Source organism: Peromyscus eremicus, chromosome 4 (genome assembly GCF_949786415.1).
Source record: "Peromyscus eremicus chromosome 4, PerEre_H2_v1, whole genome shotgun sequence".
NCBI lineage: Eukaryota > Metazoa > Chordata > Mammalia > Rodentia > Cricetidae > Peromyscus > Peromyscus eremicus.
This window is the reverse complement of record NC_081419.1, coordinates 134,109,193-134,129,716: the sequence shown is the minus strand read 5'-3', so window position 1 is coordinate 134,129,716 and position 20,524 is coordinate 134,109,193. Positions and strand designations below refer to the sequence as shown.

General features: G+C 51.5%; 1 protein-coding gene across 1 annotated transcript in view; it reads right to left on the bottom strand.

Moving 5' to 3' along the window:
* Window positions 1–3,269: 3,269 nt before the first annotated feature.
* The window catches only part of Plcg1 (phospholipase C gamma 1), a 31,997-nt gene continuing 14,742 nt past the window's right edge, over window positions 3,270–20,524 (bottom strand). Inside the window, exons 2-32 of the mRNA XM_059261834.1 lie at window positions 18,163–18,315; window positions 17,963–18,056; window positions 17,760–17,807; window positions 15,201–15,285; window positions 15,022–15,105; window positions 14,777–14,811; window positions 14,505–14,577; window positions 14,324–14,425; window positions 14,005–14,123; window positions 13,827–13,912; window positions 13,635–13,755; window positions 12,674–12,842; window positions 12,262–12,384; window positions 12,082–12,183; window positions 11,813–12,000; window positions 11,314–11,514; window positions 11,121–11,240; window positions 10,862–11,042; window positions 10,103–10,180; window positions 9,231–9,334; window positions 8,918–9,014; window positions 8,594–8,663; window positions 7,713–7,870; window positions 6,262–6,358; window positions 5,908–6,132; window positions 5,683–5,831; window positions 4,648–4,762; window positions 4,374–4,535; window positions 4,177–4,265; window positions 3,891–4,075; window positions 3,270–3,703 (exon numbers count right to left, since the gene is read on the bottom strand). Coding sequence (XP_059117817.1) covers window positions 3,661–3,703; window positions 3,891–4,075; window positions 4,177–4,265; window positions 4,374–4,535; window positions 4,648–4,762; window positions 5,683–5,831; window positions 5,908–6,132; window positions 6,262–6,358; window positions 7,713–7,870; window positions 8,594–8,663; window positions 8,918–9,014; window positions 9,231–9,334; window positions 10,103–10,180; window positions 10,862–11,042; window positions 11,121–11,240; window positions 11,314–11,514; window positions 11,813–12,000; window positions 12,082–12,183; window positions 12,262–12,384; window positions 12,674–12,842; window positions 13,635–13,755; window positions 13,827–13,912; window positions 14,005–14,123; window positions 14,324–14,425; window positions 14,505–14,577; window positions 14,777–14,811; window positions 15,022–15,105; window positions 15,201–15,285; window positions 17,760–17,807; window positions 17,963–18,056; window positions 18,163–18,315 — 3,656 coding nt within the window. The 3' untranslated portion in view covers window positions 3,270–3,660. The remainder of the gene's footprint in view (window positions 3,704–3,890; window positions 4,076–4,176; window positions 4,266–4,373; window positions 4,536–4,647; window positions 4,763–5,682; window positions 5,832–5,907; window positions 6,133–6,261; window positions 6,359–7,712; window positions 7,871–8,593; window positions 8,664–8,917; window positions 9,015–9,230; window positions 9,335–10,102; window positions 10,181–10,861; window positions 11,043–11,120; window positions 11,241–11,313; window positions 11,515–11,812; window positions 12,001–12,081; window positions 12,184–12,261; window positions 12,385–12,673; window positions 12,843–13,634; window positions 13,756–13,826; window positions 13,913–14,004; window positions 14,124–14,323; window positions 14,426–14,504; window positions 14,578–14,776; window positions 14,812–15,021; window positions 15,106–15,200; window positions 15,286–17,759; window positions 17,808–17,962; window positions 18,057–18,162; window positions 18,316–20,524) is intronic.

Here is a 20,524-nt window from a genome sequence, read left to right as displayed (position 1 = left end):
TCTGCTGACTGTGTGTGTGTATGTGGTGGGGGAAATTAATAAAAAGCTAAAAACCCCTCTATTGATTTATTTATTTTTGCAAACCTGACCTTAAAATCAACAGATGTTGGGGCTCCCCTCAGCGCCCAGGGAAAACATTCCAATTCACTTGTCTTCTGCCTTACTGAGTTCACTCTGATGGCTTCCATGTGAAACAACTGTGGAATTTTAAAATTGTGCCGAGCCAACCAAGTCTGATCTTAGAGCCATAGGACACGGGCAAGCTTTCTTGTTCCTTTTTCTGATGAGAAGAGTTGCCAGTAGAACATGCTGTTCACTAAGGAGGGCTTGTCAATATGCAGGAAGACTCGGGAGCCTTCTAGAGGACCAGGGTCAAACCCACACCTCTAAGACTCAAAGCAACTTAATTTTGTTGGGATGACCACACTGGCCTATCACACAAGGAAAAGGGCTCCTAAAGTAAACCCACCTGGGAAAGAACAAGCATCAGGGGCTGCTCTTTCTCAAGGCCAGCTGGGGTCCTAAAGGAGTTGCTTTGTGTTGGATCTAAAGGGCCAGGTCCTGGACTGACGAAACTAGTTAATACCATGCAGCTATCTCTTGAGTCCTTGGTGGGCAGATCCAGCACATACTGGGTGTGGAGATGGCAGCAGCAGCCAGCAGCAGGGAGCTAGCTGCACATGATTACTAGTAGGAACAGGCTGGCCCATGGCCATACAGCCTCTGGGGAAGCCTCTAAGGGCCCAGATCTATTTCATTAAAATAAAGGCAGGTCTGGGCTTGTTTTGGTCACTAAGTTTGGTAAAGTAACCTCACACTCATCACCCTTCAATAGATCCGACTTGGTTAGAGATAATGGATAAGTTGAATAGTGGCTGTCAAGTCCCAGTCCTCAGCTGAAGTTTAAGGTGGGTCTGATCCCAGTTCGTTTTGCTAAGGGCACAGCTACCTGGTAAATGAATTTTCTTAGTAAAGGCCACAAACTGTTTCTGCCTTCTGACCCCAGGGTTTTCTGTCTGTGGCAAGAGGCAGAATGTCCCTGAAGTTATAAGCAATGCTTTCTTGGTAAGTGTTCACTAGTGATCCCTCTTTACTTGTTCCTGGCCTGATAGCCAAACACAAGGACACTTCTTTTAGCTTGTGTTCCTGGTACCACTGACTTCCTTTCCAACCCCACTCTTTTGGTTTCTTCTGCCAAAGCCAGTGGTTTTCAACCTGACCACTCATTTTCATGACCCAAGGAGCTTGTGAATATCCATACAAGGCTCCAGTATCAGTATTTCTCAGATGCACCTGTGTTTAAGCACTACATGGCTGAGGCTCTACAGGTCATAACCCACTAGATGGAAGGCAATGTTACACCCAAGCTGTCGAATGTAGGAACACACTGCATGCATCGGGCAAGATAGCCATGAGGTGCCAAGACATTAAGACCCAGGTCATTTCTCCTTCCCCAACATTTGTCCCCTTTGCTGGGTATTCTGGGTCAGTCAACAGTAGTCAGGATCACCTAAAGGATTTAAGAGATGAAACTGGTCCTTAAGTCTGCTGATTGAGAGAAGGATCAAGACTCAACTGGAAAGGAAATGGGGAAATGGGATAAGGTGTAATGACAATTGAACCACAGTGTGTGAAGCTGCGTAAGGAAGGCAGAGCTGAGCTGCTCCTGGAAGACTTGCTCAGGAAATGGAGCTATCAATTGAAAATTTAAGTGCTCAGCACCAAGCAAAGATGTCACACATCAACACTGAGGACCAGCAGACATGGCTCCTACCTTCTCCTGGGCCACAGACTCGAATGTGAACTCAGAGCTCCTGATGAATCCCACCCACTGTTTTCTGTGTGTGGGAGGATCCTTCCCTTCTGTGATAGGATAAGAAAACTTCACAGTTCCTCCCACAGTTGTGGGACCCCAACCATAAAATTATCCCTTGCTATTTCATAACTAATTTTGATACTGTTATTGTAATGTATCTGATATGCAACCTCAAAGGGGTCACGACCCACAGGTTAAGAACTACTGGTTTAGATGACCACTATAAACCAGCCAGCACTCAAGTACTTGGTGCTATGTGAGCCGAGTCAGCAGCTAGTTCAGCACGGGTACACACTGCTTCACTGTGCCATAGTTTTTGTCCTGCTCCAGCAAAGTGCTGCAGGAGAGCCTCGGGAAGAGCCAGGCCTTCCGCAGCATGGTGTAGGCACAGAAGCTGGCAGAGAGAGGCAAGCAGTGTAGCAACGGGCAGCACATACCCAAACACTACTTTTTTGAAATGGGTTTCTGTGCAGTGGAGACTGAACTTCCTCCTAGGTGGGGTGAGCTTCAGCTATACCATTAGAAGATGAAGTGGCAGAGGTGGCCTCACATTTCAGAGCCACGGGGAAGAGCTGCGTGTCTTCAGAAGTCTCCAGGGATGCCATACCACACTTGCTTCTATTCCCAATCAATCACCATGCTTTCCTGAGCCCCCAAGAAACGAACGAGTTAAAAGAAAAGGACATGAGGATGATTTATTTGGCAGTCAGATCTTAAGAGGGCAGCAGAACTAGCAGATGGCCAACCCTGAGCCCAAATGTGGGCAGTGGGTTTGCGTGTGCTGAATGCTGGCTATGCTGAGGCACCTTTGCGCCCACGGGCCTGGACCCCAGCCTCTGTTCTCAGAGGTGAGGCTGCCTTCCCAACATTCCCATCTCCTTTGCATCTTTTTTACCGGCTACACAGAAGCTGCGCATAGCAGCAGCTTCATTCGGTACCTACTGCCTGACTCCACCTACCTATTCTCCATTTCATTCCTAAGGGAAAGCATACTGAGTCTTCCTTGCCATAAAACAAAAAAGCTCACCAGGGTAGACATTGCTCTTCTCTCTTCCTGCACCCCCAATACAGCCACCCCACAGAGCAGCTGTTCCCAAAGGCTCTATGCTGAGGCTTTCCTTCCAGGGTGAGGGGCAAGACTGAATAACTTAGTTACATTACCACTGAGAAGAAGAAAAAATAATACTGCTATTTTTATCATGATCCCCTGTATCTTTCAGGCTGAGTGGCATCCCCAGCCATGGGCAGTGTGCCCTTGTGCTGTGTCTTCCTCCTCGGGCAGGGCAGAGCCTTCTCCTTAGGCCCTGCATTCTTCCGTCTTGGCTCCAGGGCCAAACTGCAGGGCATCTACTCTCTCACCCTGACCAGCTGTGGTTTTAAAGCTACAGGACAATGTAAACTTTGTTTCCCTAGCCCAGCAAGGCTCCTCCTCCTCCTCCTCCTCCTCCTCCTCCTCCTCCTCCTCCTCCTCCTCCTCCACTCTCAGGAATGTCAGCAGCTCCTTGAAGCCTCCTCTGCCACCAGCTGACAACTTCTCTCTCCAAGGGGCTTCAGCCCTGGTCCTGGCCCAAGATGGAAGGACCCACCTCCACATTCAGGGCCAGATATGTGTGCTTAATGCGAGACACAGTACAGTTTTTTGCCTTCACCCAGAGCTGGGCATGGAGGCCCAAAACAATACATCTCATTAATGGCTTGGTTGTGTCTAGCCTTCACCGCTGGAATCCAGGCTCCAGGCTGCGAGACCAGGAAGGCTTTACAGTGGGCCGCTCCCAGAGAACCTAGTTCATGGCATTCCACAAGGTGGGCAGCACCTGCTGCTCTCCAACAAGGTGGGGGCATGACTAGAGGCGGTTGTCTCCATTGACCCGAGTCCTTCTTGGGGCCCTGAACAGAAGTAAAGTGTCCTTACTGGCCTTGCTGCCAGACAGGACAACCCAATGACACAGTTACTGCTTTCCACAAAGGAGAAAACTGCCAAAGGACTGACCTAACACAGAGTGCTGTTCTTTCTGGCTCCAGCACCCCTCCTCCGAGTTCCCACACTGGCCAGTTTCCCCTTCACCTCCCTCACCTTCGTTCCCGACTGTCAAAATGGTCTGCGAGATGCTCCTGGGAGATGCGGAAGTCTTCAAATGGCTGCTGGTATCGGGCTTCAAAGGAGCCTTCCCGGGCCCGGACATGGAACAGCTGGCTGGAGGCATCTGAGGCCCGTTCCCTCAGGGATGTACCACTGAAGGGACTGAGGTCGCCATTCTCCTGCTCAGTGAGGGGGAGTGCTCAGAAGTTGAGGTCTCTTCTGCACCTCGGGGGTGTGGGGTGGGGGTAGGGTGGTTCTCTGCTCACTCTGCTGCAGTTACCTTAGCAGGGAAAACTTCAATCTTGATGAGCAGGGAGGCCAACTCCAGGTCTTCACTGTAGTTGTTCTTCAAAGGCACTGCTCTGTATCCTAGGAGAAAAGCCTGGCTCTCAGTTTACCTACCAGGTGTCAAGCAAGTGGCTCAGTTCCACCCAGACAGCAAGACCAAAGACCACCATGTCAAGGAAGATTCCTCACCTGTCTTCAGGCCTTTTACTGGGAAAGTAGCCTGAGCTAAGAAGTTCTGGTCACTAAACATGTCCTCCTCGTACACCACAAAGCGTAGAAAGGCAAACTCAGGGTTACTGATCTGGAAGTGGAAGGGCTTAGCCGGCCACACAGGGTTCAGTCCATTGTCCACTGTGGAAACAAGGGCAAAAGCTCAGGCCACACCAAGAGCTGGGATGACTGGTAGAGAGAGAGCTTTGTCACCCCAGGAGAATGACTTGGTAATGGGGGAAGGCTGACTGACCTACAAACTCTGTCTTTTGCTTGGTGCTGTCGTACTCAGCTCCAGCCACCTCAATCTCCACAAAAGGACACACAATACCTCGGCCATTCTTCGGCAGATGCCTGGCCCCCAGGACCTGTGAGGCAGGTAGGCAAAGATGGGGTAATGACTGTTTTCCTGCTCCCAACATCCTCACAGCAGAGGCGTGGGGAGCAAATGTGCCGTGGAGGCAGGATGCCCCCTGCTGGGCCCCGAAGGTGCTGTCCATTAGGCCCATCACCGTTCCAATCCAGAGCAAGCTGTTGGCTCTAAAAATCTGAGCTTCAGCCAAGTGTTGTGTGCATTTTGCACTCCATTTCATGTTAAGTGCACGTCTGTTCCAACATGGGAATCTTTTCAATTGTTTCCCTTTAGGGGAAACATTCTGGGAAGTAGCAGTCATGTCATCTATGGCTCTGTACTCCCAGGTGTGTCCAGCTGGCCACAGGCTGTCCATATTCTTTCCAGACTCTGTTCAGGCCACCCCTGCTGATTCCCACGAGGGGGCGGGGGGCTGAGCCTTATCACAGCTTTTCACCGGACATGTGCTGGGGAGCTCTATTCTAGGGACCGGGAAAGGTGGCCAGGCAGCTGGTTATGCTCTAGAAAGCTCAGGTTTTGCTTGCTCCTGCAGACAGGAGCCTAGCTTATCACATGCCCCTCCAGCCTGCTTTTTGCCACTCTGACCAGACTCTTCCTGCCAGGTAGTTAACTTTTCATAGGTTAGCCTGACTCTTTGTGCAAAAACTGGCCATGGTCGGCCTGGCTACTTCTGTGATCCCAACCCTAACTGAGGACCTGTAGCTAGCTTTCCACTTAAGATCGTTCTGCTACAAGCTCAAGAATAGTCCAAGATAAGTTCCCTTCCCCAACTCAAGGCAGAAAATGCTGCTTACCTCTGGCTCTGTGCCCTTCCCCACTTATGCTGACCCACCTGGTCCCCAACTTATCAAGTTTAGTATCAATATTCCTCATACACCTTTTCCCACCCTGAAGCACCCAGATGAATACACCCACCTCAATGCAGATGACACAGGGCTCCAGACCTCGGAGGCTGCTCTTGTCAAAGGGGTCAAAGGCTTCGTCTCTCATGGTGCTTGGCTGCAGCACATAGCCACAATGCCCACCAGCCATGAAGAGGGCCTGGTTCATCTGCATAGGCTTATCTGGAAGAGTAGGATTACAGTGTGTCCAGTGAAACTGCTCTAAGTGTCTCTCCCCACCCACTGAGGACCCCCTCACCTGGGGTCTGAAAATTGAGTGCTACAAGCTGGCTGCCACAGATCCACATGGGCAGAGGATCATAATTGGAGGAGTCCAGCCGCTGACCCTTGGGGTAGATTCGAGAGAGTTGCAGCCGATTGTACTGAAGGAACTTCTTGCCTTTGGCCTTGTTCACATACTTCTCAGCCTTGGTTTCCGGAAAGGAGGACATGTCCCGGTAACAAGCACGTTCTGTGCCAATCTCTGAGCCAAACAGTGAGAACATGTACAGAGCAGGCTCCTTGGGCAGTGTGTGTATGAGAGGGTACTAAACACCACTCTCATACCACTAGTCCCTTAGGCACCTGCACACCACACCTGGCCCCGCCTTACTCTCTTCATCAAAGGGAACAGGCCGGCAGTAGACCACAAGCTCAGAAAGCTCCAAGGCAATCTTCTTCCTCCTCTCCATCATCTTCCCCTCAGTAAGCTGGTGAGACACACAAGGCCCAGGCTAGAGCCCTGCCCAGGAGAAGGAAGCTCCTGCCAGCTTGGGCACACCCACACTTCAGGTATTCTGGGACCCTCCCTTCCCCTTGCACCTTTCAAATACCAGCAGACAGAACTACTGGTTCCCAGTTTCAGCCCAAAATTGTTCTTTTTCTTTGTCTCCAAGGACACACTTGTTCCCCAACCCTCTTGGGATGGAAACCTCACCATAACTTATGTCCTAAATGACCTCACAGGAAGCTCAAGGTGGGCAAGGCCTTCCCAGTAATGCTTTCTGATCCTTCTTTACCCAGAACATTGCTTCCTGGTTCCCTGAAGTGCTCAGGCCTTAAGCCTACTTGGCAACGACTCTGCCTAAGGTGATCTTTACCACCTCAGTTCCCCCTGACAACACAGTCTTCCTCCTCCCATACCTATCTCAGCGGCAGCCTACTTAGACCCTCGACTCTGCTCCTCTGTTCATACTCCACCTTCTCTTTCTAGCCTAGACTTGGGATCTAGCCCTTCAGCCACTGGTTCTTTCAGTGCCTTGCCCTCCAGGATACACTGACAAAATCCTCCACATCTCAACCCCTCCCTGCTTGGCTCAAGGTATCTGTTCTCCAAATCAGGCACAGATCTGCTCACCAAATGCACTAGAACAGCAAAGTATATTTACATCTGTAAACGCTTCACCAGGCTCAATGGAAGAAGCCAGGCTCCCTCCAGAAAGCGGTTCCTTCCAAACAAATGCAAGCTACCCACTATCCACAAACTCCAACTCCCAGCTCTTCATAGTTAGCCACTCCAGACTCCCTACCACCCACTGCCATTCAACCTAGTCATGCCACTAACAGACCTCAATGGTGTCCCTAGGAGTATCTGTGGCTGTTAAAGCCAACGGATACCTACAGATGGTTACTGCACCTATGAAGCCATCAGCACAGCAGAGTCCCACTACCGTGGGTAACTGCAACCTCTCTGCCTGCTGTTCCAGGCACACACTCTGTCACAAATGTTTACCTAAGCCCTCTTCCTACCTTCACTACCTCATCTCTTCTAAGCCTGATTCTATGCCTGCTGCCAGCCTAGGACCTCTCTTACCTCTTGCCTTGTAAAGACTCACTCAGGTGGTCCAGAGTACCTCCTGTTCAACACTTCCTAAGTACATCACCCTTCTGTCTTGAGTCTGTTCTTCTGGGTCCCTTATCTAAGGCCAGACCACATCAGCAACCAGCAGTATGCTGCCTTCTGCAGAGGAACTAGATGAGGAGCTGGAGGCCTTGGCTCCCTGGCAGGCCCACATGCTGCCTCACAGGCCCCAGCAGCACCTTCCAAGCTGTGGCAGTTCTCACCCTGGCATCTGCAGTCTGGGCCACTTCCCGGATCTTTTTCACCCAGTCTTGCAGCTCCTCCTGTGAGTCAGCTGCAACATCCAGGGACCAGTGAGCCAGCGATGCCATGCTGATGGAGAAGACGAAGAGCCGGTTGTTCTTGCCCTCAGGACGAATGGCTGTTGAGGGTGAAATAAAACAGGGCTAGGAATGCTCTCTTTTGTCCTTCACTCCACTCCTTCAGCCAGTGGTTCTCAACCTTCCTAATGCTGCAACTCTTTAGTACAGTTCTTCATGCTGTGGTGACCCTAGCCATAAAATTACTGTTGTTACTTCCAAACTGTAATGTTGCTACTGTTATGAATGTCAGTGTAAATATCTGATATGCAGGATATCTGATATGTGATCCCCAAAGGGATCATGACCCACAGGATGAGAACTGCTGCCTTAGACACTGGCTCAAAGGAATTCACTCCATTTCTTCCTGGCCACACTTTATAAGCAAGCAAGACTAGTATAGAGACCCAATTTACAGAGGATACTGTAGCTCAGACATACAGTAGTTGTGGTGGAGGCAAGGCTCCAACCCAGCTGTGACTCATACCTCTTCCTTGGGGGCCATGCCTTTTAACCCCTGCCCTATCCTATCTTCAAGCCTCTGTTACAACTCTGTGGCCTAAACCATTAGGACTGGATGTCAGCTTGTACTCAGCATCTCTGCCAACTTGTGAGTCTACTGTATCTGGCACAGGGTAAGCATGCAGGGTACCTATTCAGCCACTGGCTTCCTCCCCAGGTTCAGGAGGAACCACAAGGGCACCCTGACACTAGAGGAATCAAGAGACAGGAATTGGAGCTCACCCTGACACTAGAGGAATCAGGAGATAGGAATTGGAGCTCACCAATCTGACAGGCTGGCACATCTAAGACCCCCCGCAGCAAGTCCCCCAGTGGGCTGTTCTCATCCAGGTGCTGTAGGAAGCAAAGCCACAGGATAGTCAGCATGGCTGCTGCATGCACCAGTGAGGGGATTTTCGCATGTGTGCGACTATCCTTTGGATATACTCATGACCAGCCAAGTGTGACATAGGTACAATGGAGACTAGGAGTGTGGCCACACAGGATGTGCAACTGGCTCACATGTGACAGGAGGGTCTGGGTGTGGTAGACATATGAAAGAGAACCTGGGGACAGAAACCTGTGACACTGTGTGGTTCCAGACATACCTCCCTCTCTGGCTCTAGGATTGCTGGGTTGACCATCTCTTCCACATAGTTTGAGGGAAACCACAGCTGCTTCTTCCCACCATAGTCCCCTCGCCACCTGTGGGAGCCATAGGGTACCGACTCCAGCAACCACCCCACACTCCCACAAGATCTTCTTGGGGGTTCCCACACATAAGTCAGACATTGCTACTGAACTTGAGACAGATACTCTCAAAGCATACTGTTACAGTATTCTCAGTGCCAGCTCCACAGAAGCTCTGGACATCCATCCCACCACACCACCAGACTCTCCAGCCTGGAGGGCCTGGCTCACCAGCCACCATCTTGCTTTTCCACATTCTGTATGATGGCACTCTTGGTAAAGGTCAGCTCATCCTCTCTCTGGGCCTTGTAGTCGAAGAGGGCTTTTACTGCACACTGCAGAGGTAAGACAATGGAACTGTGTGGAGTAAAGCAGAGGGGCACTCCCACCACGTCACCCAGTGTAGCACATGTACACAGACATGTGCCTGGGCTTAGGCCAGTGGGAGGTGTCACTGTTAGTAAGCATTCCTAGACACAGTTCTCAATGCTGCCTTATGGGAAGCTTCAGGGCAAGCAAGGTAAGAAGACAGAGGGCTTTCTCCAGGGAATCTTCTGGCCACCGAGGTGGAAGCTTTGGAGTCCTGCCCTGGGTCTGCTCCTAGGAGTCCAGGCTGGGGGGCCAATAAGAGTAAGTGCAGTCCTGTGTGCCTCCCTACATAGTTCGACCCTCACTCATCTCTGATGGCACCTTGGCTGCTGAAGAGAAGGAGTAAGGGATAGGGCAATCTGCCACATTAAAGGAAAGGGCAAAACCAAGAAGATCCTGTCTAATAAATAAATCTTCATGATGAAGGGAAGGACTGGCCAGTGTGCCGTCTAGCCTCTGTTCTACTATCCATGGAAGACATGGAGGTCACTCTGAGGGAACAGTGACAAAGGGCCAGCACTAACCCAAAACACAGGGACTAGAGAGTGGTTCAACCTTGTAAGAGTTATGGTCAATTGTCAACCACAGATCTCTTACAACCGCCTGCGTCTCAGAAAACCACAACCATTACTTACTTCTCCACACCACACGGGACCCAGAATACAGAAATACAAGCCCCAAGCGAAGGGGCCCCTCCTTCCTCCTGGCTTCCTGTGTCAAGGACAGATATTCACCTTGAAAGTTGGCATAGGGTTTGCCTCCACATAGAAGCCAGGGTTGCGGCCCTCGTACAGTGCTCCATAATCGGGTTCCTGGAAAGAGGACACATTATGACCTGTTAACACCCCAGAACTGAGCTAAAAGCAGCTGCTAGCTCCCACCTGCTTGGTTTCTGAAGCATAGCTGGCCTTCTTCTATAGGCTGTCTACCCCAGTTCACTCCCTGACTCCACGGAAGTGAGAGAGTGACCGTCGGGACTCGGCCTCCCCTCCTTTCTGCACTCTTACCGAGGTCTACTCCCTTGGCCCCTGGGACTCAATGCCAACCACTCCTGAGCTGCCACCAGCCCCACATACTCAGTGAGTTAGTTGTTCAGGGAGCCCAAGGTCAGGAAGAGGTCCAGCAAACCCTCTTCCTTGGAAAACCTAGGTCTTCCCTCCAGAGCCTTCCTGCAGGCCTGAGGCATCTATACAACTGTACCTAGCCTGCTCTCTGCCCAACACACTCAGACCAAGCCCATGTGTGCACACCTCTCCCCATGTAAGCTCCCAGACCTTGCTACCCACCCTTTGGCTCAAGGGGATCTGCCTGAATGCCCAGGCACGGCTCAGGTTCCACTCCCTCTAGCTATACACCATGTCTCCCAGTTACTCCCAGAACCTCCCTGTGAACCCCAAACACCCCAGAACTCGCTTTCAGCACATGCAGAGACTGTTAAATTATGGGTGTCCTCCAGCTACACTGCTATGCCCCCCCCAGCCACGCCCTCTCACAGCTGTTCCAATCTTCTCCAGTGCTTCCTCGTTGATGGGGTAGCGAAGCTTCATTTTGCGGTACAGGGGGTGCTTTTCGTAGTAACTGATGAGGTCAACGAGGCTGTCAAACTCGGAGTTGCCCAGCATCACAGTCTGGCCTTCCTGCTGCACTCGGCAGTGCTTGATCTTCCCCTCAGCCCTTCACCACGACAGGACAGTCAGCATGGGAGACAGTCCAGACCCCAGCAAGAACCCACACCCATGCAGCAGGCCTCACCGGAAAGAGATGGCATATGAGTTGGGCTCATTTCGTTTCCGCACCAGGAAGGCCCCATCACGGGGTACGCGCATCAGCATATGTTCAGCCTGAGCTCTGGTCAGGCTCGCGTGGTACCACCTGAAAACCGACAGAGTCAGGCCCTGACTAGAACTGCCCACGTCCCCACTCCCCTCCCTGTCCCTTTCCTCACTCTTTGCTCTCGTGGGCATTGGTCTGGGGGACAGGCTCTGAAAGGCGCATCTCAAACTCATTGCAGCGCAGTGGGACTTGCTGATAGTGTGTGATGAGGTCATAGAGAGAGTCGAAGACCAGGTTATCTGTCAAGAAGAACTTGGGCGTCCCAGCGTCCTGCCGGGAGTGGATACGGCAGTGCTGGACTTTCCCATTCCGCCTGAGGAAAGACAGGATGAGAGAGGGATGAAAAACAGGTCAGAGCCCCAAATAATAAGTAACTAGGCAAGTATAGAGTTTCAAAAAGGGAGGCCAGTCTCCAAAGAAGCTTGGATAGTGGGGAAGGCACTAGAGGAGGATACAGATCAAACACGCATGTTTAAGTACACACACACCTGTGAAGGAAAGAAGAATTATGTTCCATGGGAACGCTAGACTCCAGGCTGAAGTGTCAACCAGTTATTTCTGAGTATCACATGCATGGACTAAACACAGGTACGGGGCTAGATGTGCGTTACCAGAAAGACAGCGTGTAGTCACCCACGAAGGTCTCACTTTCTCGCACTAAGAAGGAGCCATCAGGAGCCCCGGTCTCGATGCAGTACTCAGTGAGCAGGCGCTCGGCAATGTGCCGCCCATCGCGCCCAGCCCCGAGCTTCCCATGGAACCACTTCTCACTGGAGTGCAGCTCTGTGCTGCTACTGGCCTAGACAGGAGGGCAACAGCAAAGACACCCAGTGACCACCCAGTTCTCATCCGACTGAACCCACACCCTGAACAATTCTACCTCCTTAGGCTCCTCTTCGTCCTCATTGCCCTGGTCACTGCTCGTCTCCTCAGAGTAGTAGATCTTGCTGCTAGTCAGAACAAAGTAGTGGGGATACCATTCCTGGAACAGACCAAAGGAGACGTGTGAGCCAGAGTCTAACATATGGCCCCACCATGTCCAGGCTCAGCTAGACCTCACATGATTCACGGGGTCCTCCAAGTAGAGGATACCATTCTTGATGGAGTTACTGATGTCATTCTCAGAGTACATCACAGAAGTAGGCACCTCCTCGTAGGCACTGCCCTCAGCCAGCTTCTTGTGCTGTGGAAGCAGACCAGGTCACAGCAAACCCACTCCACACCTAGTCCCATCTCTCTCTCTCTCTCTCTGGTTTTTTTTTTTTTTTTTTTTTTTTGGTTTTTCAAGACAGGGTTTCTCTGTGTAGTTTTGGTGCCTGTCCTGGATCTCACTCTGTAGACCAGGCTGGCCTCGAACTCACAGAGATCCGCCTGGCTCTGCCTCCCATGGGCTGGGATTAAAGGTGTGCGCCACCACCGCCTGGCTAGTCTCATCTCTTAATTCAGGGTTTCTCCTACCAATTTTGCCACACCTTAATAAGGATCTTCCTCTTGAGCTGGTTGGGCGAAGGCAGTCCATCAGCAGCAATGTCCACGGGCTTGGTAAGGAGTATGTCGCCAAGCACCTTTTTGAAGTACTGAGCCATGTTTCTCTGCTGGGCAATGCTGCAGTGGTCCTCGATGGATAAGATGACTGGGTACCTGAAGGGCAAGGAGGAAGTACAGTTATGCTGGGTCAAACCTCAGTCCAAATAGTTCCTTACAGAGCAAAATGATGGGAGCCAAGGGCCTGGGGCACCTTCTCCACAGGACCCCTTGGAAGATAGGCACCCATGTGAAGGGGCACATCAAGAAGCAGCTAGGGCCGGGCGGTGGTGGCGCACGCCTTTAATCCCAGCACTCAGGAGGCAGAGCCAGGCAGATCTCTGTGAGTTCGAGGCCAGCCTGGGCTACCAAGTGAGTCCCAGGAAAGGCGCAAAGCTACACAGAGAAACCCTGTCTCGAAAAACCAAAAAAAAAAAAAAAAAAAAAAGAAGAAGCAGCTAGGAGGCAGTGGGAACCAGGATGTGGCAAGTGCTGCAGAAGGGAGCCCCTGAGCTGGTCTAATTATGGGCTGCCCTGTCGAAAGACATTCCCCACTAAACATCAGGAAAGATGAGAAGCAGCCTCCAAATGTGGCTTGAGGATCCTTTCAGTACTTGGAGAGACTGGGGACTGCAAGCTCAGTGGTTGCTAGAAACTGAGAACGGCTCATAGGGAACACACTCTCTTCTGGGCAATGAAGGGAAAGGAGCTGACCTGAGACCAGTTACAGAAATGGTTTTTGAGGATGAGATGAACTTGAATGCTAGCCAGAGATGCAGGGAGCAGAGGCAAGAACTCAGGAAACTGGCTTGAGCAAGAACAGAGATGGGAGTGGGGGCAAGCCATGCGAGGGGTTCCAGAAGCAAGAGGACCCTCTAGAGGTTGCCCATGTCCTCCACACCTACTTACTCTGAGGCTACGAAGGCATGCTCCTTGATGGTGTGCAGGACATCTGAGAACTTGATCTTGGTGGTGAGAGTATGCCCATGGTAGATGACTGGCATCCCATCTGGGCCATCCCAGCAGTCCACTAGGGAACACCATCATGGTCACACAGGCGGGCCTCTCACCTTCCCTCTCCAACCCCTAGCCCCAACGCACACTCAATGCAGCGACAGCCCATCCTCAGGCAGCGAGCATAGGCTTCTAGGGAGGACTCACTGGAGAACTGGTCCCCTGTCAGGTATCTGAATAAGAAAGAGGAGACACATGTGGTCTGGTGGGCCTCCCTCCCTCCCCCCCTAGAAGAGGATGGATGAATGCAGAGAGGCATACTCACGTATTATGTGAGGAAGAGATCCAATAGTGAGAGAGGGGGTTGTTCATAGTGTCTGGGCACACGGCATCCAGCTGGGAGTTCCACACACTGTTCTCTTTGGAGAACAGAAAGGTGACAAACTACAGGGGTGAATGTGGAGGAAAAAGAGAGTGTGTCCTGGCTGCCACTTGGGACGGAAGTGGGTGCACAAGAGTGCATTCATCCTCAACTGTGCTGGCAACATGGGCAGTAGTTTGTGGCAACAGCTTTGAGGGCACAGGAGGGTTCTGGTTACCCCATTCTGTTTCTCTAACAGAATGGTGGGAAATGTGGGGCTCACCTCATCCAAGAAGAAGTATGGCTCCTCAATCTCTCGCAAGGGGTCTCGAAGGAAACTGAGCATGAATTCCTGCACCTGGAGCCGGTCCACAGCCCACAGCTCCTGGTGGGTAGAGGAAGTCATGGAAGAAGCCTCTAATGATGAACCCACCCTTCAGCCTCACTCCCTGACCCAGCCATACCCCCTGGTACTCAAGCAGGAACTGCTGGAACTCAGAAAGGGACACCCGGCAGAGCTCCGGTCGCTCCCCAGTCCTGCAGGGAAAGAACAGAAGTGCCTGCAGCTGGCTGACTTGCAGCTGGCTGACTTGATCAACAGACAGGGGGCCCCTTGCGACTCCCAGCTAATGTAGACACCCAATGGTTTACCATGCCTTACCCCAACCCCAACTGCTTCCCACCTGGATCTGGAACCACCCAGAGAAGAACCCCAACCAGTTGTTCCAAACCAAACCTCAAAGTGCTGGTTTCCAAGAAGGGGAGGTCCATCTGCAGGAAACAGAATCTGGTCAGGGAGAGAGCCCTGGGAGACCATGCAGGAAAGGGGCTCTTAGGAAAAAGGCTAGGGACCAGATGCCCGGGGTGGGGGTGGGGGCGCTGGAGCAATGGCACCCAGAAGCCCCCAAGCAGGGCAGCAGGGCTAGGAGAGGAGGCGGAGGAGTTGGGGCAAGAGCAGGGGAGGGTGGGAGGCTCATGCACCGTCTTCTGGGCGCTGTACATGAGGCTGCGGTACAGCTGCGCAAACTGCCCGTAGGTGATGTCCCCGCTGCGCGGTTCTAGGTCCTACATAGTACAGAGCAGAACTGTCAGTCAGGCCCCTTAGGAGGAGCTGCTGGCTTCCCCTGCCCTGCCAGTAGATAGCCCCAAGTGTCCATTACCGTCAGCCGTTCTCGGAGGAATCGCATGTTGGGGACCCGGTAGTTGACCTGTGACAGCATGTTCTTCAAGTCCTTGGCTGATATACTGAGAAAAAAAGGGTATCCTTCTGATCTGTAGGCTGAGCCCACCTAAGACTGGACCAGTAAACAGCTATACTCTGGGAACCTGCAGTCCTAAGGGCACACTGGGTCAAAGTTCATGGTGTAACAGATGGAAGTCCCTTTCTGAGCCTCAATTTCTGCATGTGAATAAAGAAAAGCTCAATATTCTAGAAGTGACCAAACTCAGGAAAGCGGGTCGGTCAGGCAAGAGGGGAAGGATACGCCATCTCCAGCAGCTGTCCCAGCTCTAATCTTGCCTGCCTGTCCAGAACAGGGCAGTGCCCACTCAATGTCTGCCACCTACTGGGATATCCTGAGACCCACAGCCCCTAGGCTCATCTACACCCCAGAATAAGCAGCAGGGAGCAAAGCATGGGCATGCTTAGCCACATGTAACTTCTGCTGCCTGGGCCCACTCCTGAGGCAGGACAGTAACTGGCTCCAGGAAAAAATATCAGAGAGAGCTACCCTCTAGGCATGGGGGCTAGGACATGGACCTGTCAACAGGATGAACAAGATGGAGATGGATGCTCTCCTGGGAGTGGGTATTGGAATTAGAGGGCACACCTCCTCCTCTGGCCTAAGAGTCAGGCAGGAAGGACCACAATTCCCTAAGGCTCAGATTTGCACCAATGGTTGAATGCTCTAGAGTAGTAGTTCTCAACTTTCCTAACACTGTGACCCTTTAATACAGTTCCTCATGTTATGGTGACCCCCAACCATAACATTATTTTCGTTGCTACTTCGTAACTGTATTTTGCTACTGTTATGAGTTTTAATGTAAATATCTGATATGTAGATGGTCTTAAGCAATCCCTGTGAAAGGATCCTTTGACCCCAAGGGGGTCATGACTCACAGGTTGAGAACCACTACTCTAGAGTGTCTGTTCTGCATGGGGCACTGGGGCACTTGAACCTCGGTCAGCCATGGAGGTGCTGTCCAGAGGCCCCATTTTCCACCAAGGAGACAGAGCCCTAGTTCCCATCCTTTCCCACCTGCATACAGACAAGCTGTTCCTTTTGTCTCTCCCTGCTTGCTTCTCTAACAGTTGCCTCCCTCTCCTCCATGGTGAAACTCTTAGACTCAGCTGCACTCACTCCCTTTATGCCCCTGAGCTGCTCACCACTGGGCTGAAGCTGTTATTCCTACAATGTTATCAAACATGAGGGTAAACATACTCCCCCCCTCCCTGGCTTCTCATGTGCTACTAGTCTGGAGTCAGCCACTGGACCTCTTCCCTTTTCTTGCTATCTGGGTCCCTGTGTGACCATCTCTACCCCCAAGACTTTCCATTTCACCTGTACACACACCTACGTTCCTGCCTCCAGCCCCATTCTACCTGCCTGGTGACTCCACATCTCTACCTGGACACCTATGCATCATAAACTCACACCCTCACACCAACACTGAACCCTGAGCTCTGACAATGTGTCCCTCCCACCGTCTTCTTGTCTCAGCCAATGGCAACTTCACTTTCCAGTTCTCAAGTCAAAATTTTGAACTCTGACTCTTTGACATCCGAAAATCAAAGGATTAGGAAACTCTTTTTAATATAATTTTAAACAATATAGCATAAACCCAACTAATTCCTACCATTATCACCCCAACTGAGCCCTCTCACCTTCCACCCAGAATGGTGGAACAGTGTCTTAACAGCCCTCTACTCAGCAGTAGGATCTTGAGTACGCTGGCTAGTTTTATGTCAACTCGACACAAGCTAGAGTCCTAGGGAGAGAAAGGAGCCTTTAATTGAGAAAAATGCCTCCATAAGATCCAGCTGTAGGCAAGCCTGTAGGGCATTTCCTTAATTAGTGATACATGTGGGAAGGCCCAGCCCATTGTGGGTGGGTAGGGGGGGCATCTCTAGGCTGGTGGTCCTGGGTTCTATAAGAAAGCAGGCCGAGCAAGCCATAAGGAACAAGCCGGTAAGCAGCACTCCTCCATGGCCTCTGCATCAGCTCCTGCTTCTAGGTTCCTGCCCTGTTTGAGTTCCTGTCTTGACTTCCTTCAGTAATGAACAGTGATGTGGAAGTGTAAGCTGAATAAACCCTTTCCTTCCCAAGTTTCTTTGGTCATGGTGTATCATTATAGCAACAGAAATCATATTGAGGACACTGAGCAAATTCTAAGCCAGAGCAGGGCACTCCTCTGCACCTCCCATGACGTCCTGCCTCTGGGGACTAGCGGAGAGCCTTGCAACAGTACAAGCTGCATACAGAGTGTACCATTTGGTCTTTGCTTCCTCCATCTCTTGGTCCTCCTGGCTGGACTGCCCGCCACCCTCCTAGGACCCAGAGCCAGCGCTGTATCCCGCTCCCAGCAGTGTGAATTACTTGTGTCAGAAGCCCTAGCCTCTCTCAAGGTAGCTCAGTTCTATGGGCCCTCTAGCTCAAACACACCATAACTTTGGGTGCCTCTATCCACTGGTTGGGCACAAACCCCAGCTAAGCACCTACCGATCCTCACGGTTCCGGTCCACTGAATAGAACTGCTTCCGGAGCCACCTGCAGAGAAAGAAGCCTGAGGTGAGGGTCCCTCTCCAACTAAGGGAAAGCCTGGGAAGAAGAGCAGTTACTGTCTGTGGAGAGGACGTAAGTCTCTGCCTCCTTTCCCCTGGTTCTAGGACATCTGGTCTTAAGCACATGAAGACAAGTCTTACCTCTCAATCTGCAGAGGTGTGGCTGCCTGCAATGTATCCTCCATCAACCACGTTAGGCCCTTGATCCACATGTTCACCTCATCCTCAGATGTGGCTGTGAGCAGAACAGAAGCTGCGCTAATGGCACATCCTCTCACAAGAGCAAGGGCAGCCTGGCTTTCCCTTTCCCTATACCTTGCCCCCTCTAAGCCATCTCCCACCTTGCAGGCTCAGGGTCTTCAGGCGGAATTCCATTCCATAGAGGATGACAAAGCAATGTGACTGGTCCGGCCGGAATGCAGGGTCTTCTTGGTAGCGGTCAAAGTCTCGTGATGTCTTCCCTGGTCGGATCTCCTTGATCTCACGGATATCAACTGGGAAGGTAGTAAAGGTCAAGGTCAGGCTGAGATCCTCACAGCCAGTATCAAAGAAAGCACAGCGTGCTTTTCTCAGTCATTTCCACACTCTCCTCCCTCAGGGAATGGACCACAAAAAGGCAGACCGGACCCACTCATAGTTGTTCCAGGTGATAGAGAGAGGTGGGCTTATCTAAGAGTAGGCCTTTGTTTTTGTTTTTAAAGACTAAGGCTCTTTGGGGACAGGAAGGTAGGTGTATGTGTTAACCCTTCCTTATCTTTGTTCCATTGCTGGGAGTACAGGCTATACAGCTGTACTTGGAGCAGAGCTGGACACCGGAAGGAAAAACAGAGATCCAAGGGCAATTCCTTATGGATCACTTTCTGACATAATACACAATACACATACCCAACTGCCCAATTGTAAAGTCCCAGAGGCAAGGCTGGGCAAGTCCAGATTGGTCTCAGAATCCCAGACAGAACCTTGGAGGAGGCCCAGAAAACTGGCAATTCCTGAAATGACCCACACCCCAAAGACATGCCCAAACCAGTCTTAGCAAAGGCCTAGTTCTAGCTAAGGCCAAGGCTGTCCAAGAATGCCAAACATCTTGCGCTTGTGTGGCTTGGTATCCTTATCTCAGCTACCAAGGGGTTCTCAACTGCTCCCCCATTCTCACAAGCAAAGGTGAGGCAAGTACACGGGCCTTAGAGGTAAATGATCATTCTGGCTACTAACCTGAGCGACAGACAGAGCACCTGTAAGCTAGTGGCATATTTAACTCCTCCCGGTTGCAGACTCACCAACTGAAGAGCTAGGGGTCTGTCCGTTTCTCAGGAGAGTGGAACAGTGGGCTGCATGGACTGAGGTTAACTGTGAGTCTTGGCAGAGAGACAACTGTCCCCATCCACTGTTCCACTTCTGAAGGGTGGTAAGAGGACCGACCAGAGAGGATGCCGGCAAGACCAAACATGACACTGAAGGTGCAGGAAGAGTGTGCCACATGGAGGGAGCTGTTCCTTGGCCAGCACTTGCTTGGATGTGCACTCTGAGACTCTTTAGATGTGAGAGGTCCTGCCACAACTGTCCCTTGACTGAACACCTATTCCATCCCTGAACGAGCTAGGAGCCTGGTCAGAGGTAAATACTCAGCCTGGGAAGAGAGATTCAGGCTTGATAAGAGAGCTTTCCTTCAGCTTGGGTATGTCTTAAAATGTTCTGACCAGTCCTCCTTCTGAGTAAATTCCCCTTAGATTCTAGTCCTGAACACCAGCATGGCTAGAACATCCCAAAGGCCCCAACCAGCTGCTCACAGTCTTCCTGTCTTGTCCCTTGAGCCGACCACAGTAGCATCATCTGTCCCACCTGGAACAGAGGCATCACTTCTGGTCCTATCCCCTGCTCTGCTACCACAAACAGCACGGGCTTTACTTGGATCCAGTTCTGTCCTCCCAGCAGAGCCCTCAGGTCCATCCTCCAGTGGGAAGCCCGGACTTTCCTGTTGGTGGCCACAGTTCTCACCAACTCCACATCCTCTCTGACTCTTTTGAACCATAAAACATTGTTTGGACACCTGGTCCTATCAGTCCATTCGTCCCCTCCTGAGGATGCCCACTGCTAACCCTCCACAAACCCATTCCTTTTACAGCCGCTGAGGTTCTTACGATGACAGGGCTCAGCGCTTTATCTGGAACCTTTGTCTCGCCTTCTGTGATCCTGCCAAACCAGGCCAGACCTCCAGTAAGAACAGCAACTGTTCCTGCCCCATTTCATCCTGGAGCCTGGCCTGCCCAGTTCTCCAACTGGATTCTCTCCTACTGAAGACTCCACACGAGAAGTTCCATCCTGCCGTAATCATCCTCTCAATGCCTCATGCTGCTATGGAATGTGCGTTCCTCACACTCCATGGCAGGCAGAGGCCCTTCCAGTACCCACTGAGTGACTGAATACAAAACGAGAAAAACGCAGGCACATGGATTGGAGAAGTAAAAAGGCATAGGGGGATGGAGTAAATTGGAAGCATTCCACTTGGTTCTAGACCCAGAGTGGGGAGAGGTGGGTCACAAACCCACAACTTGAGAACAGTTTCCATAGGTGGGAGAAAGAGCTTCCTTCCATTGGGGGAAATGCCTGCATCGTATACCACACAACCACCACAAACTCTGCCCTTTGAAACAAAACTAGAATATTCTTCCAGTGCAAAGCTATCATTCCCGTCCCACACATTCG